The sequence below is a fragment of the Charadrius vociferus genome, unplaced genomic scaffold (assembly GCF_000708025.1).
Source record: "Charadrius vociferus isolate BGI_N301 unplaced genomic scaffold, ASM70802v2 scaffold19, whole genome shotgun sequence".
Classification (NCBI taxonomy): Eukaryota; Metazoa; Chordata; class Aves; order Charadriiformes; family Charadriidae; genus Charadrius; species Charadrius vociferus.
In genome coordinates this window covers 1,857,055-1,872,065 of record NW_009650173.1, presented here as the reverse complement: position 1 = coordinate 1,872,065, position 15,011 = coordinate 1,857,055, and the positions used below count along the sequence as shown (strand labels likewise).

Here is a 15,011-nt window from a genome sequence, read left to right as displayed (position 1 = left end):
ACGGGGCTCTGAGCAACCTGATCTAATTGAAGATGTCCCTGCTCACTGCAGGTGGGGTTGGACTAGATCACCTTTAAAGGTCCCTTCCAACCCAAATCATTCTATGATTCTATGATTTAACTAGCTCCAGATGTAAATCAGTACAAATAAAATGGGGATTGATTTCATTTTTAGAGCCAGGTCTCATGAGATGATTAGTTTTTTTCCTGCAGGTAGTGAATGTCCCAAGCTCTTGCTGATTCAAGGAAGCACTCGCTTTCACCATTTTGGAATGTGCAGACCCTTAATGCTTGTGAGCTTGTCACTGCAGCAGCAGATTGGTAAAGCCTGCTAGCACCTGGCTTACTAATACCTTTCCATTCGCGTGTCTCTCTACCATTTTGAAGCATGTAAACCATGCATGTTTTATCTCATTTCCAGAGTTTGGAAATGGTGTGTTTCAGTAAAGTTTGCCTTTCAATTCTAAGGACTTGAGAGCCGCCTAGTGGAAGCCTCTGTCCGAATCCTCAAATTCACCAAAGTCTCCTTTTTATCACAGTGTATTGCACGCCTTACTGGTATCACTCTGACACTGTTCTTAATAGCTGAACACCACATAAGGGCTTCAATTTGATTTCATACATTTGCCTTTTTTACAGAAATGTGATTCATTCTCTATGATATAAAACTGAAAGTGGTTTTAAAAAAATAAGGCAGAATTGGAATTACGTGTTGATTTCCCACTATGACAAAAATCTTTTCTAACCTCACAGATCTCAGCATTAGACAACCTCATCAGGTTGTGGACAGTACTAACAAGGAACAAGAAGACAATAATACCCTATATATATATACCCTATATATTGTTAATATAAAACATCATTATGGTTCATCAGCACCAAACCTATCAAATTAGGCAACCGTAAACTACATAAAATTGCAATCACAAACAACGTTCCATTATTTCAGATAGTTATCCCTTTTCCTCTTGTTTTGCCTATTTGCCTATATAACACATTTGGTTAATTATCCTAAAATGCAAAACCACAAGGCACAGATACACTGATGTATCACTGATGCATCAGGCAGAGTAGCAGTTATTCTAATGCAGATGTGTATAAAGTCAGTAATGTAGAAAACTGTAAATCAAGACTATGTTTCTGACGTATTCTTTTCATCTATTTGTTATTGCTTAACATGTAGAGGTTAACTAAAGGTGAAAAACATAATCAACCCTGTTTTAATCCAGTCTGGACTTCAGAAGTAAAATGTACACATATATATGTATTACTTAGATCTAAGCAACAGGAGTGTGGATTTACCACTTTTCTCAGGGTTGTAATAGCGTAGGCCACAGTGTTAGGAGAGCATCCATTGCTCAGCAAAAGCCAAGGAAGAAGGGTGAGGGAGCTTGGGAGTCACAGATATTTCCAAAGCTCAGAAAGAAAAATGCCAGGCTGGGTTTACAGAGCCCACTGAGAGTCTACTAGAGTCACCAGCATGGACAGACCCAGCAATGACGCAATGTGGTTTATGTGTTATGGCTCTGGTGGGACAAAACCCATGTCTTGTGATTCCTGCGAGGAACTAAGGCATGCCTACAAGAAGCCACAGTGGGCCCGGAGGCAAGTCAAGGAACAGAGAAAGACCTGGAACAAGAAGCTACGGCAGTGCTGCGGAAGAGTTGGAGATCTGCAACAAATCAGAGAAACTAAGATAAGGCAAGGAAGTGCCTTGAACAGCAATCTCAAGGTCTCTATGGCTGAGGTTGTATCTCATGATAGATAAGATTTCTCCATGATGAGTGTGATGGAGAAATGAGTTTCTGTGAAGAAGTAAACTTAAAGGTTACACACATTGTCCTTGACTGTAACAGGGTTTGCAGGTACAACGGAGTGCCGCAAATTACTGCAAAAAGCCTGACGTTGCAGCACTGCTCTGGTTCTACCAACTGAAATGCTAGAAAGAAACTGACTTAAACAAACCTAACAAAACATAGCATGCAATGGTATAAGATTGAAATAACACCTTAAAGAAATGTCCTTTTCCCCCCAAATCTAGTATCCAGTCTGAATTGATTTCAACATCACCTTTAAAACACAGAAAACTCCTCTAGCATCTGAAAACAAAAGCACAAACACAAATGAGGAGCTGAAAATGCCTGGGTTTTATCTGGAAACCTCAAACAGCTGTCAGAGACAACAAATGGTAAAAAGGTGGAATAAGTGCAGCAAAGAAGCAGCATTGACAAGAAAAGAATACTGTCTTACCCAGAGAGACAAGGACAAGAACAGTGAAAAGGCATATACACTTACATCAATATACTTTTCTCTTTTTAGAGGTTTGTCGGTCAAATCATGATAGTACTAGGAAACCTATTCCAGAAGTAGTTCACAAGAGAAAAAGTGTTCCTTGAGACAAGAACAATCTTTCTTCTCTCTAGTGTGTAACATCCTGTGCATTGAGACTAATGTCTTCATAGGCATGCCAAGCAAACCTGCTTTAAATTACTATCATAAATATATATTTATTTATTACATATACAGCTGATATGTAGCTGGGGAAAAAAAAAAAAAAAAAAGCTTGTGTATATGTATATATCTAGGCAGAACAGAACTGGAAAGTATGTAACAACTAAAGAAAAAAACCCAAAATAACAAATAACCAAAGCTCAGCTCTGGTTAAGATGCTATGGCATGCCCTCCCAGAATACTGCATCTGACATGGACATCATTGCCATTTACCATGAGATTATGGTTTAAGAAGTACAGGAACGTCTCATTAAAAGAAATCCTTGGGAGCTTCTGGTCTTTCAGCTGCTGGTAATTCTGAGAAATAATGGAGCAACACTACAAAATCCTGTTTCTTACACAATATGCTTAAGCTTCTACAGGATGTTAAGCAGTTCAAAATGTTTTGCTTTGTAGATAATTTGTCCTTGTTTTAAGATGAAGGAAAGAAATTATATAACTATATCCCAACTTTTAAGCATACTTTCTTGATAGTAAGTTTGTAATATTTTGCTTAGGGTATTTTATTTGCTTAGGTGGTCTGGATTCAAACAGAAATAAGGTTGCTCTGAAGCTAATAAATGGTAGTGTTCATCAAGTGAAGTCTGAACAATTGTGATTATCAAAAATTCAGACACAACCTATAACACCCTTCCTAAGAAAAAGCTTTCAGTGAGGAGCTCTGCTATGATTAATGCTCTGAAATAATCCAATAAAATTCTCCAAAGAGGCTACTGCCTTATTTTAGAGGGAAACTGAGACTACAGACCGCAATGAAAAAGAATATTAGAAGTCATAAAGCTAAGAAGCTACTTCATATTACCTTAAAATAGGACTTGCAGACTTTACTTGAGTCAAGCATTTTCCATACTGCAGGCAAACCATGACAGATTTTGTTTTATATAGATGTATGATTTCTCCCTAAGCTAAATGAAGAAATTAACCTATTGAATCACTTGGTCTTCGTCTCCCCATCATTGCCTTAGATTATTGTGATAGACATACTAAACTCAGAAAACAACTCTGAAGGAGTCCAGGTTCACCTAAGAGGTTAGAAAAGAGATCATTTTTTTCTGTGTTTTTCCCCAGTCTTGAAGATGATTATTTTGTGGAAAAGGAAGACAGCCCACTTTGTCAAGATGTTCCACAGAACATAATCAAGGAAGACTATACACTTCCTAGGGTTTCTATTCTCAGTGCATAATCCTTCAAGGATCCAAGCAGGCAAGCTTTCCATCCTCCCAGACAGGAGTTCTGGAGTGAATTGAAATGACACTGGAGTGGAGAATCAAGTGTTAGCCTCTCTATGCATCATTGACTTTGGCTGTAAATAGGAACTGGCAAGTTGTTTATACCTCTTAGGATAAAGTGATATTAAAAGAAAAAGTACTTATCTGTGCACCTCTGTGATTTTTGCCTGTAAAGCACACATAACTGTACCTCACAACAGTCAAGCTTGCTGCGAGACGTCTTCATGAATTCTGTCACAAGTCACATGCTTACACACAAGGCAGTCAGAAAGAAAAGGAAAGCTGTGCAAATGTGAGAAAAAAACTGTAGAGAAATAAACGGGGCGGGGGGGGAGGAAGAGGCGGAGAATTCTGAGAAAGAGAAACAGAGACATTCAGTTTGGCTTCAGATACAAAGGGAGCTTTCTAACATCCTAACACACAGTTTCCTAGCAAATACAATGTTAGCATAGCCATATATATTTCCAGACAAGGCATTCAGTCATGGAAATTATGAAGAAAAAAAAATTGCCTCAAATGCAATAGACTCATGTAAGTTAACTATAATTAATTTTTAAGGCATCCTAAGTAGAATTATTATTGTGAAAGAAGAGACCTATCAAGGACTCTATTAAATTGTCAGAGAACTGTGTTAAGGATATTGACTTTAGCTAGAAAAGTACTGTCAAGACAAGAGGGAAAGGAAAAAATTTTTTTTATAAATAATTTTATCTATGGTTTTCAGTCTTACTGTAAATAGGCTGAATACTAGAAGTGAAAACAATTGCTTCAGATTGTTTTACAGTAACAGCTGTGGTTGTTGAAATAGCTACAGACATTATGCATTAGACATTTCTATGAAAGAATGACCAGTGCTTCACTGACTTTGAATCTATGCTAACTTACACCAAGTCCATACTGCACAGTGTTGGTCACACGGGAAAGCAGATGGGAGGAGAAAGGAGGGAAAATAAATTATTTTTATTTGTATTTAATAAAATTTGGCCTACAGGCTTTATGTGACTCAGTACCGAACATCTGGGATTAATCATAGGATCACAAACTGGAAAGCAGTCATCTGGCTTCTAGAAATAAACACATTCAGTTCCTCTTCCACAACTTTACTTTTTTAATGATAAACTGCAGCAGCCTTTTCAATACTTGCAGCTGCAATATTTTTTACTTTTTCGTAATTTTGAGTATTACTTTTTCACATCGTGGCATCAGACAACTGTTAAATTTCATATAATCCTGGACTGGCAGTAGTGTTTGGGATTGCCCTCCACACATACACACACACACACAATTAATTCACTACTATTTCGCTTCAAAATTTTATGAAACAATGGTAGTCTTGCAACTCCGATTTTTATTAGTTCCATTCCTCACGAGCGTCATGGGAGCAGCACAATATATGATGCAAGATGCAGCTCTGATGAACTACATTGACCGCCGTTTCCTATCTTTAGAGGTACGTGCTATCTGTATCCTTCTCTAATACTGCCTAAGTGCAAAGAGGCTTGAAAATGTATGAATGTTCTTCTATGCATGTGAACACAGAACAGTTTGTATGCTAAACAATATCAGGAAGATAAATTTCCAGCTTTTTCAAATAAATAAGTAAAATTGTAGCTAAAACTTTAACTATAATGATTCCTAATTACCACACCATTATTTATTGCAGGATATAATTTCAGAATGCTATTTTCATTCTGTTACCACTTTTATATTTTTATGACATCAGTGAATTTAGCTAAACATGTAAATGTTTATAGCACTGTCACAGTCCATCCTAGGGAACAGTATAACCATATTGTGACCGGTAGAATTGCTGTCAAGTATCAACAAGGAGACAGAAATTTATCAAGTATTTTTGCTATGTACAGATGAACCTTCCTGGAAGAGTAGTTTAAGACACATTTGTGTAAACTAGTAGTGTATCTGCACTTTAACTAGGAGTTGAAATAATCCCTTAACAACTGGGAGACTGAAATAGGTATTTGCTTTCCATTAGTTATATAAAATGATCAGTACTTGCTTCTTTTTCTGCAGTAAAAAACTACCAGTACTGCAAAATATCTTTTTGGTATTGACATGTTGTAATCATACATAGTTTATCTTAAATCGTTAACATGTCCTTGGCTCCTGACTTGCACTGGTAGACTTTTAGAGAAGCTTTAACTTCTCTGATCTCTGATTCCCTTTTCATACAAAGCTCTCACTGGTCTTAACTTCACAACACAGAAAGAACTGAAGGATTAGCCTGGTATTATGTTCCCATTGTGTAGACTGAGAGATAAATTTTATTAACCGCTATAGGAATAACTTCACATGGTAGTTTCCTTTCATTTGGCACACATTAAAAATCACTCAATTCCATCTGTGGCATTTGGTGCCCAGGGCACCAAAGAAAGAACAGGAAAAAGGATGAGGCAGATATTGAAGAGAACACTTGAAAACATTTAAAATAAACTTTTGTAGACGTAATTAAACAACTTCTTGGGGACTTATGGTCACATATAAATGAGGAGGAAGGGGCACACACAAACACCACACCTTGCAAAACAAACAAACCAACACCACCATGTTTACGTGGAACACATGCATACTCTACTAATCATCCAGTAAACTCAGACATTCTCCAGTCAAACACAACCTTAAACCAAAACCCCTGAAATCTGTGCATAAAGCACCAAATCAGAACACACAATCTAGCAGTTAGATCTACTAAGATTGTGAGTTTGGGTTTAAATATTGGCTCAATTTTCTCATCTTCCCAAAGTGGCAGTTGGGCTTCCATTTTCAGGCCACCTATGATATTTACAGAAGCGGCTGCATTACAACAGAGAAATCACTTTCGTCACTTTTAAAAACATTGATAATTTGAAACTAGGTATAAAGAAACATCTGTTTGTTTTTTTTAAATACAGACAACAATTTGACCAATAGAAAAACCCAAAACTTCTCAAACACAGAGATGTCAATATTTGCATTTTTCATTTTAAATGGACAAAAACCAGCCACACTAGACACTGTCTTGGTCAGAAGAGGTGTATTTATGTGAAATGTTCACGTTTGTAGATTTCCTGCAGAAAACTTTTTGAGACTGCTTCACTGGTGGTCCTACAGGATGAGTTCTGAAAAGTTTCTGGGACGCAAGTAATCGGAGATCGTCTGCCCTTAAGTATCTCTGGCTGTTTCCACTGAGCACTTTTTCCCCTTTAGGCAGCAAAACAAAGGATGTGGTTGTCAGTAACCACATCAAGAAAAAAAAAAAAGAAAAGTGTATTTTTGTCCAGAACTGCAAATACTAGTGCCCGTCTAATATGTCCTTTTCATGTTGATATACAGCAACAGACCATTGGTTTGAAGTAGATGGGGGTCAAGGGGACTCGAAAGGAGAGAATAGCAGTGGGTTTTAAAGTAATCATGAATAAGGTTGTAATCTATACAGAATGTACACGTATACCCATGTATTTTCTTCCTGTGTTCTAACTCAAGAAGAGGCTGGAAAAATGCAACCAAGACATACTGGATTACGTGGAAGAATTCCGAGACTTTTCAAAGATGGTACTGTCACGCCTGGCAGGACTGAACAATTATAAGGCTGAGGTTAAAAGCCAAGTAGAGAATTTGCTAACAAGAATTGAACGAGCACAAAGGGACATTGACTATTTTGGATCTGTCACAGATTCTAATACATGTATAGAAGTACACGAAGACCTGGTGAAGCAGCAGCTATTTGAAGAAGCAGAAGAAAAAAAGAAACTCAAACTCATGCTTAATGCAAGTAAGAACAATTTATTTTTCAGAAATTTGATATGAACAAGCCAGTCCCCTAGCCAATGCATACATGATGATATAGGGATAACTGATTTTCATAAGCTATGTGATACCACAGATAATTTCGTGGGGGGGTTGGCTGTACAAATACTAGACTTAAAAAAAAAAACCCCACACTAAAAACCAAACACAAAACCACAACCAAAAAAAAAAAAAAAGAAGGGAAGAAAATACAATTAAAAAATTTATGTTGCAGATATTCTACTGCATATCAAGTTGATTCTTTGGAAGATACTTTTTTATTATTAAGTAATGTAAAAAGCCTCTAAAGGTATGGTCTTGCAAAGTCCCAGAAAAAATGATGGTGCACTTCTGAGTATTGCAGCAACAGCAAGGAATTAATGGTGGTCTTTGTTGTTTGGAGTGGGCAGGGGTCAAAACCTCAACTCAGAAGTGAACTCACGAGTTAATAAAAAGACTTAATTCACTTCTACAATTTGCACCTCTTTTACTGTCCTCCTCTGTTATACTTTCTCTCCCTCTCCCTTCCCGTACTTTATCAAGAGAGCATACTGGCTTAGCTGCAAGCAAAGCTCAGTTCTGATTTGAAAATTAAGTGTTAAGGTACCTAGTACGAACAATATATACACAATCTATACTTTTTAAAAAACAAATTAAGTTTTATAGTTATAAGTATCTTCACCTTAAGAAGTTGAGTTATAGATGTAAATTACATATTGTAGACATATTTGAATTAGTCTGTTTCATTTGCCTTCAAAAGTAGCATGAAATGAAAAATAAACAATAAGAAATATAAACTGCCATTTTTTAAAAAAGCCAGGTGAAAGATCTTTAGCATCATTGATTATACAATTCCACTAATTTAAATAGAATTGGGCTGATTTCAGTCTATAAATAAGTTCACAATCTGTTCCTTGAACTTTTCCGGGAAGAGTATTAAGGCAGATGGTAACAGAACCAATCAACTATTCTGCTTATAAGTTCTAATCTTACACCACAATTGAGTGCTCCAAATATCAAGACTTCTTTTTTCTATATATAGATTTTTTGAACATTAGGCATTTTTTGAAAGACAGAAAAATTTAGGGATTTTTAAACTGACTGTGGTAAGGACACTTTGAACATTATATGTTTCTGGGAGTCTCAGAGGGGAAAAAAATACTTTACGTTTTCCCTTGTTGGAAATGATTACTTTTAATTTTATTGCAGCAGTTCATAGCAACTTTACTTTTGTCAATACTAGTCAGATGCTTTTCCCATTGAAGACAATGGTAAAACTGGTCCTTGTGTAGATTTTACAGCACTTGGAAAAAGTAGAAGGACCCTCAGCTCCAGCAAATAGCAGCTCTGCTTCTATGCTACCATCTATTAACCAGAAGTTACGATTATTTTTGCTGAGTTGCTCCAAACCTCTAGCAAAAAAGTGGTTTTTTAAGTCCAACTTTGTTACTGGTTTTGGTTCAAGTTCACACAGACTTGGAAATAACAATCAAGTAGAATCACTGTTTTTAAATGCAATAATTGATACCTTGTCCCGCTTTGGGTGGGAAATGGGAAATTATCTTCCACACATTTTGGGGTGTGATAAGAAAGAGTGGGCTTTGAAGGTATCGTGGAGAATGTGGAACAATTTTGGTAAATTTTTTGCTCACTGTGAATGTCTCAGTTTCTCAGTCTTCCTGCAAGCTGTTTTGAAAGCCAAGGAGAGTTAAAAAGCTCCTCTCGGGAAGAGAGACACTATTCATAGATTTCAGATCGTAATCTGGTTATTTCTTCTGCAGAGGAAGATGTTGCTAAGGCTGGCTAGGCATTTTGACTCAACAGTTTTAAGTTTCTAGAACCTATCTAATCAGTAAATGTTAGCTTTTGGGAAAGCTATTGTGGCTTGCTCAGGGAAGGTGCACCCAGGCTGAGGACTTCCAACAAAAAAAATCCTTGTTGTAGCAGCAATATCCAAATGCTTTGGCTAGAGGGTATCAGTACACACAAATGACATAAAGGTTGCTTTCTACAGGCAACTGGAATCTTGCCATTGACTTCTTAAGTTCGTATCAGGCCAAATAGAGCGGCTGTTTTTGCTTTCTCCATTTCATCCTCTGCCAGAACTTCTTGTCTTAGGGCTTTGTTTGTTCTGTCTGCTAAAATGGCTGCACTTCACTAAAGGCAATTCTTTGAACTTCAAATAGTGTCTCTTGTAATTTATGAATGCCTTTGGTAAACAAGCTTGCTAATATACTTTGCAGTAGAGTTTTTCCTGGAAAGGATAGTCCTTGATAAAGATCTTGGTGTCTAAATGCCTGAGTCTTCACAAGCTTGGTGCTTTTTGGTCTTAAACGTCTGTGAAAAGTGCATACAAAATGTAACAAAGACAAAACTATGACTCGCTCTCTGCTAGTGCCAATTTAATCCCTATAGTGAGGTACAACTATGTTGTTTCACTAGCCATGCTTCTAGTATAAGAATTGATAACACAAACATGATACCAATTCATTTAAAGACCACCTTAATGTATGGCCATTCCCGACTTTGTCATGTACTTAATATCTAGTTCCTTTGTGCTGCAGGTGTTGGGAAGGGGAATGGGACAATAACCCAGTGTTTTGGCTTTGTGTTATGATGATCTGTTTTTATTTGTCTTCATACTCTAAATGCAAAAAAAAGAGTCTAACAAAGTATAAGAGAACTCCTTAAACAAAAATACTGTACACATACAGTGTACATAAGCATACCAGGAAAATGGATTTTAATTTGCATGCCTTCAATAAGAAATAAATTTGATTATTTTATTGTGTTGATCTGAAACAGAAATCACTTCTCTGAAGTAAAAATTACAGCCCTGTAAAAGAACTGGCAAGAATAGTCAGAGGATCACTGTGTTCTCAGTCTCCTCTCAGGTATACAAATACAATCCCTTTTAGATAACACTGGTCTAAAAGAGTAGAAAACAGCACACTATGAGGTGTTGCCCAGGGAGGTGGTTGAGTCACCATCCCTGGATGTGTTTAAGAGCTGTTTAGATGTGGTGTTGGGGGATATGGTGTAGGGGAGAACTTTGTAGAGTAGGGTAGATGGTTGGACTCGATGATCCCAAGGGTCTCTTCCAACCTAGACAATTCTATGATTCTATGAGTAGCTAAAGATATGTAGTATCCTTAGCAGGAAATGCTGAACACATCTTATAAAATCAGCTTCAATGCTACTTACTATAGCCACGCTGCTGATACCTTTGTTGATACATTGACCGTGGCCTTATAGTTGACTTGGAAGGAAGCTAAGTAACTCAAATAAAGGAAACTACAAAATTCACAGAAATTCTAATTTATTTATTTTTTTGTCTTTGGGTGTTTCCTTGCAGGTTGTGACCACATGCTTGCAGGTATTAAGTCCCTAAAGATAGTTAAGAAGACTGGAGATAAGCACGGCTCTTGGATGAAAGATCCTGGCAAAAAGCATACAAAGATTTATTTATTAAATGGTTCTGTAAATAATGTTATTTTTGAATTTGCAAATATCATGACATTCATGGAAAGCAATCACACACTAAAAGCTCGCAGAATCCCCTTGCCATTTCCCTGGGAAGGAACTGGCCACATCATATATCAGGGTTTCCTGTTCTACCACAGATATGGCTCCTTAAATGAGATAATTAAATTCAATATCCAGAAAAGAAATATATCTGACCAAATGCTACTGCCAGGGGCTGGAAGGGTTCCTGCCTATCAGCTTTCTCCATCCACAAAAATAGATCTTGCCATTGATGAGCAAGGGCTCTGGGCAATACATGCAGAACCAGAGACTGGAGGAAACATTGTAATTACTAAAATCAACCATATAACCATGGCAGTAGAGCACACTTGGGACACATCGTGCACTAGCAAGGATGCTGAAGCAGCTTTCATGGCATGCAACACGCTCTATGTTGTCTACAACTTTCCTAGTGGAGGCACCTCTCGCATACAATGTGTTTATGATGTTTTGGATGCTGTAAACACTTATGAAATCCCAACATTGCATTTTCCAAAACGTCAGGGTAGCCATTCCACTATACATTACAATCCTAAAGAAAAGCAACTCTTTGCTTGGGGTGATGGGTCCCAGATCATTTACAAGCTTCACACAAAGCAAAAAGTTTAGAATCTTTAGCAACTTTTCAAATACACTTAAAAGCTATCAGTCCCATGTCAACAGTCATTAAAGTGTATTAAAATTACATTATTCCCATCTGTTACAACTTTAATATATTTTACATAAATTTAGGCTTACATACCCCAGTGATCTTAAACTAATGTCCAATTAAGAATATGTAAAGATTCCATTAATATGAATTACATGATGACTAAATACCACACATGTACAATTCACACACATCCACAAATTAGTCTTAAACACTAAAGTTAATTAAAAAAAAAAATAATATAAGGTTAATTTAAAAAATAATAATCCATCTCTGACATGTCCTCTTCCTATCAAAACTATGTCTTCTGATTCACTGCTGTGGAAATCAAATCAGAAGTCCTTCCTGTCCAATACACACTATCTGACAACATTCACCACCCTGAAGCTCACTGTAGGAAGCACTCTTGTGTGCACTATAAAATCACATGCTTCCAGAGAAATTATCTATAAAGTTTTAACAGGAGAGGTTTACTATATCACAAAGCATAAGAGTACACAACCTCACACACGTGGTTTATTTTTAAGATAGAGTTCTTGTACATATGTTCCTAGATGATCTGTTTTGTACTATACACTTTTTTAAATTTTTTTACATATCAGTCTTTCATTGTTTCCTTTCTTATTAGTCCTCTTTCAGCATCTAGTTGTGAGACATTTTCTCAGTACTTAAAATCACTTCCATTGCTCATAGCAGAATCTTTCTTATCCTATCCTCTGACTCCAGTAAAATACCTGTACAGAAAAGGTGGCCCTGATGACCACAATAGTGCAAGTGAGGGCATGCCACTGGTTAGTCCTGGTTTTGTAACAGATAAAACCCAGATAAATACAAACACATTTTTGTTTCAAAAATAATATTTAAAAACCCAAACAAACCTTAAACTTTTACTTGTGAAATACAGGGACTGGCTGTAGTTTTTGGATTTTAATGACAGCTTCATTTCTGTTTAATAACACACCCCAAAAAAAACCCACCACAACCAAAAAAACCCCCACACCACAAAAAACGGTGCTTGAAAAGCGATCCACAGCTGTTTCTACAGAAAGCCCATTTTGTTCTTTACACTGAAAGAGCTGTTGTTGTGTTTAAAAATAGCTTCAACGGAACAGCCAAACATCAGGGAATGATTTTGAAAAGGAGTCCTAGAATACAACAAAGAGTGTATGGACTGCTGAGTTACAACAGTGCTACTCTGCCTTTAGCAAACGAAACTATATCATTTTAAGAAGCATTAATGACTACAGCATTAATTCTGTGTTACAGAAGCCATAGGAAGCACAGTTAAAGACATCCTCAGGCTGAAAGTAAGGTGAGCTGGCACTGATTTCCTGTGCAACCATGGGTCAAAGGCAGATTCAAATATTTGGACTTTTATTCCTCACCTGTAAAATTGCAAACACAGAAATACAAAATGGTATTAGCCACCTTGGGAATCCTTTGAGATCTGTTACTGCAAAAGGATGTGTAATTTTCTTTACTTAACAAATAAAGGCTTTTGATGTAAATATGGAATGAGTTGGCTCTTTATAAAAGGCATTCTTAGAATATGCTATGCGCTACACTATTGCACAACAGAGAAAGCCTATGTTATTATTCTATATGGAGATTTCAATGAGCAATCCTCAGAAGATCAGGCAGGGTCTTTTCTGAACCTTGCTGCCCTGGAAATCCAAGCCTCATAATAAATTAAAGGTACTACCTAGTTTTGACAAAACGAGAAAGGTTTGTACAGATGAGTTTCACTAGATAATTTCATATTGTACAGAATCCAAAAGAAATGAAAACAAATAAAATAGAATAACAAAGTTTTCACAAATCTCAACATTGAAGTTCAGTTATAAGGAGGGGCAAATTTCACAGAATCACAGAATTTTCAGAGTTGGAAGGGACCTCTAGAGATCATCTAGTCCAACTCCCCTGCTAAAGCAGGATTGCCTAGAGCACATTATTCAGGATTGCATCCAGGCAGGTTTTGAAAATCTCCAGAGAAGGGGACTCCACAACCTCCCTGGGCAGCCTGTGCCAGTGCTCTGTCACCCTAACTATAAAGAAGTTTTTTCGTGTGTTGGAATGGAACTTCCTATGTTCCAACTTGCACCCATTGCCCCTCTTCCTGTCACTGGGAACCACGGAGAAGAGTGTGGCTCCATCCTCCTTCAACCCACCCTTTAGATATTTGTAAGTAGTAATAAGGTCTCCCCTCAGCCTTCTTTTCTCCAGGCTAAAGAGTCCCAGCTCTCTCAGCCTTTCTTCATAAGGGAGATGCTCCGATCCCTCAATCATCTTGGTTGTCCTTTTCGGGACTCTCTCCAGCAGTTCCCTGTCCCTCTTGAACTGGGGAGCCCAAAACGGGACACAGTATTCCAGTTGTGGCCTCACCAGTGCTGAGTAGAGGGGGAGAATGACCTCCCTCGACCTACTAGACACACTCTTCCCTATGCAGCCCAGGATTTCCAAGCGTTCTAGTTTCAAAAATGTATATGAAAAATCAAACAATTTGAAGAGCTGGAATTCCCAGATGTTAATCCCGATACCGATTTGTTGGCAAACCATTTATGTACAAACATAAGAGAACAAGGACAGAAGGAGGCATTATTGAATTAGCTTGTCTAAACTATTCTTTAAAGCCTTTAATGATAGGGACTTCACAACTTTCCCAGAGAATTTACTCCATCAATGCAAAAGCCAGCTGCTGTAACATTTTTCCTAAAGCACAATTTCAATTTGCCTTGCTGAAATGCAACCCCATTGATTCTTGTCCTGTCCAGCATCAGAATGTAAGAATGGCCTTATTTAATCAACCAGAAAGCCATTCAACCCAATAGCTCATCTCAAAGAGGTACCAAGAAAGAATGCACATGAAAGACCATAAGTACAGTGCAAACATGTATCTCTCCCTTTAGTGATTCGTGCCAGAGGCACAGTCTTTGTGATCAACATCGCTGAAGACTTTGTTTCATGAATTTCATAGAATGGTTTAGGTTGGAAGGGACCTTTAAAGGTCATACAGTCCAACTCCCCTGCAATAAGCAGGGACATCTTCAACTAGATCAGGTTACTCAGAGCCCTGTCCAACCTGACCTTGAAGGTGTCCAGGGATGGGGCATCTACAACTTCTCTGGGCAACCTGTTCCAGTGTTTCACCACCTCATAACGCTTCAGTCTTGCTCACAGTCTTTCTGGAACACAAAATGCATTAGGCTACCGGTCCTGCAGCACGGAATAAGCTGGGAAATGGGCTGTGGGTTGAGGTAGCATACGAATTTTGTGGACTGCAGTGACAACAGTTTCTTGGGCTTACAGCAGCAATGA

The 15,011-nt window shown here is 37.6% G+C and overlaps 1 protein-coding gene across 1 annotated transcript; it reads left to right on the top strand.

Moving 5' to 3' along the window:
- The first annotated feature begins 5,063 nt into the window (after nt 1–5,063).
- On the top strand, nt 5,064–11,656 carry OLFML1 (olfactomedin-like 1). The gene is made up of 3 exons (XM_009892667.1): nt 5,064–5,189; nt 7,220–7,508; nt 10,878–11,656. Exons 1-3 carry the CDS (start codon nt 5,064–5,066, stop codon nt 11,654–11,656), a joined length of 1,194 nt encoding a protein of 397 aa, XP_009890969.1.
- The last annotated feature ends 3,355 nt before the right edge of the window (nt 11,657–15,011 follow it).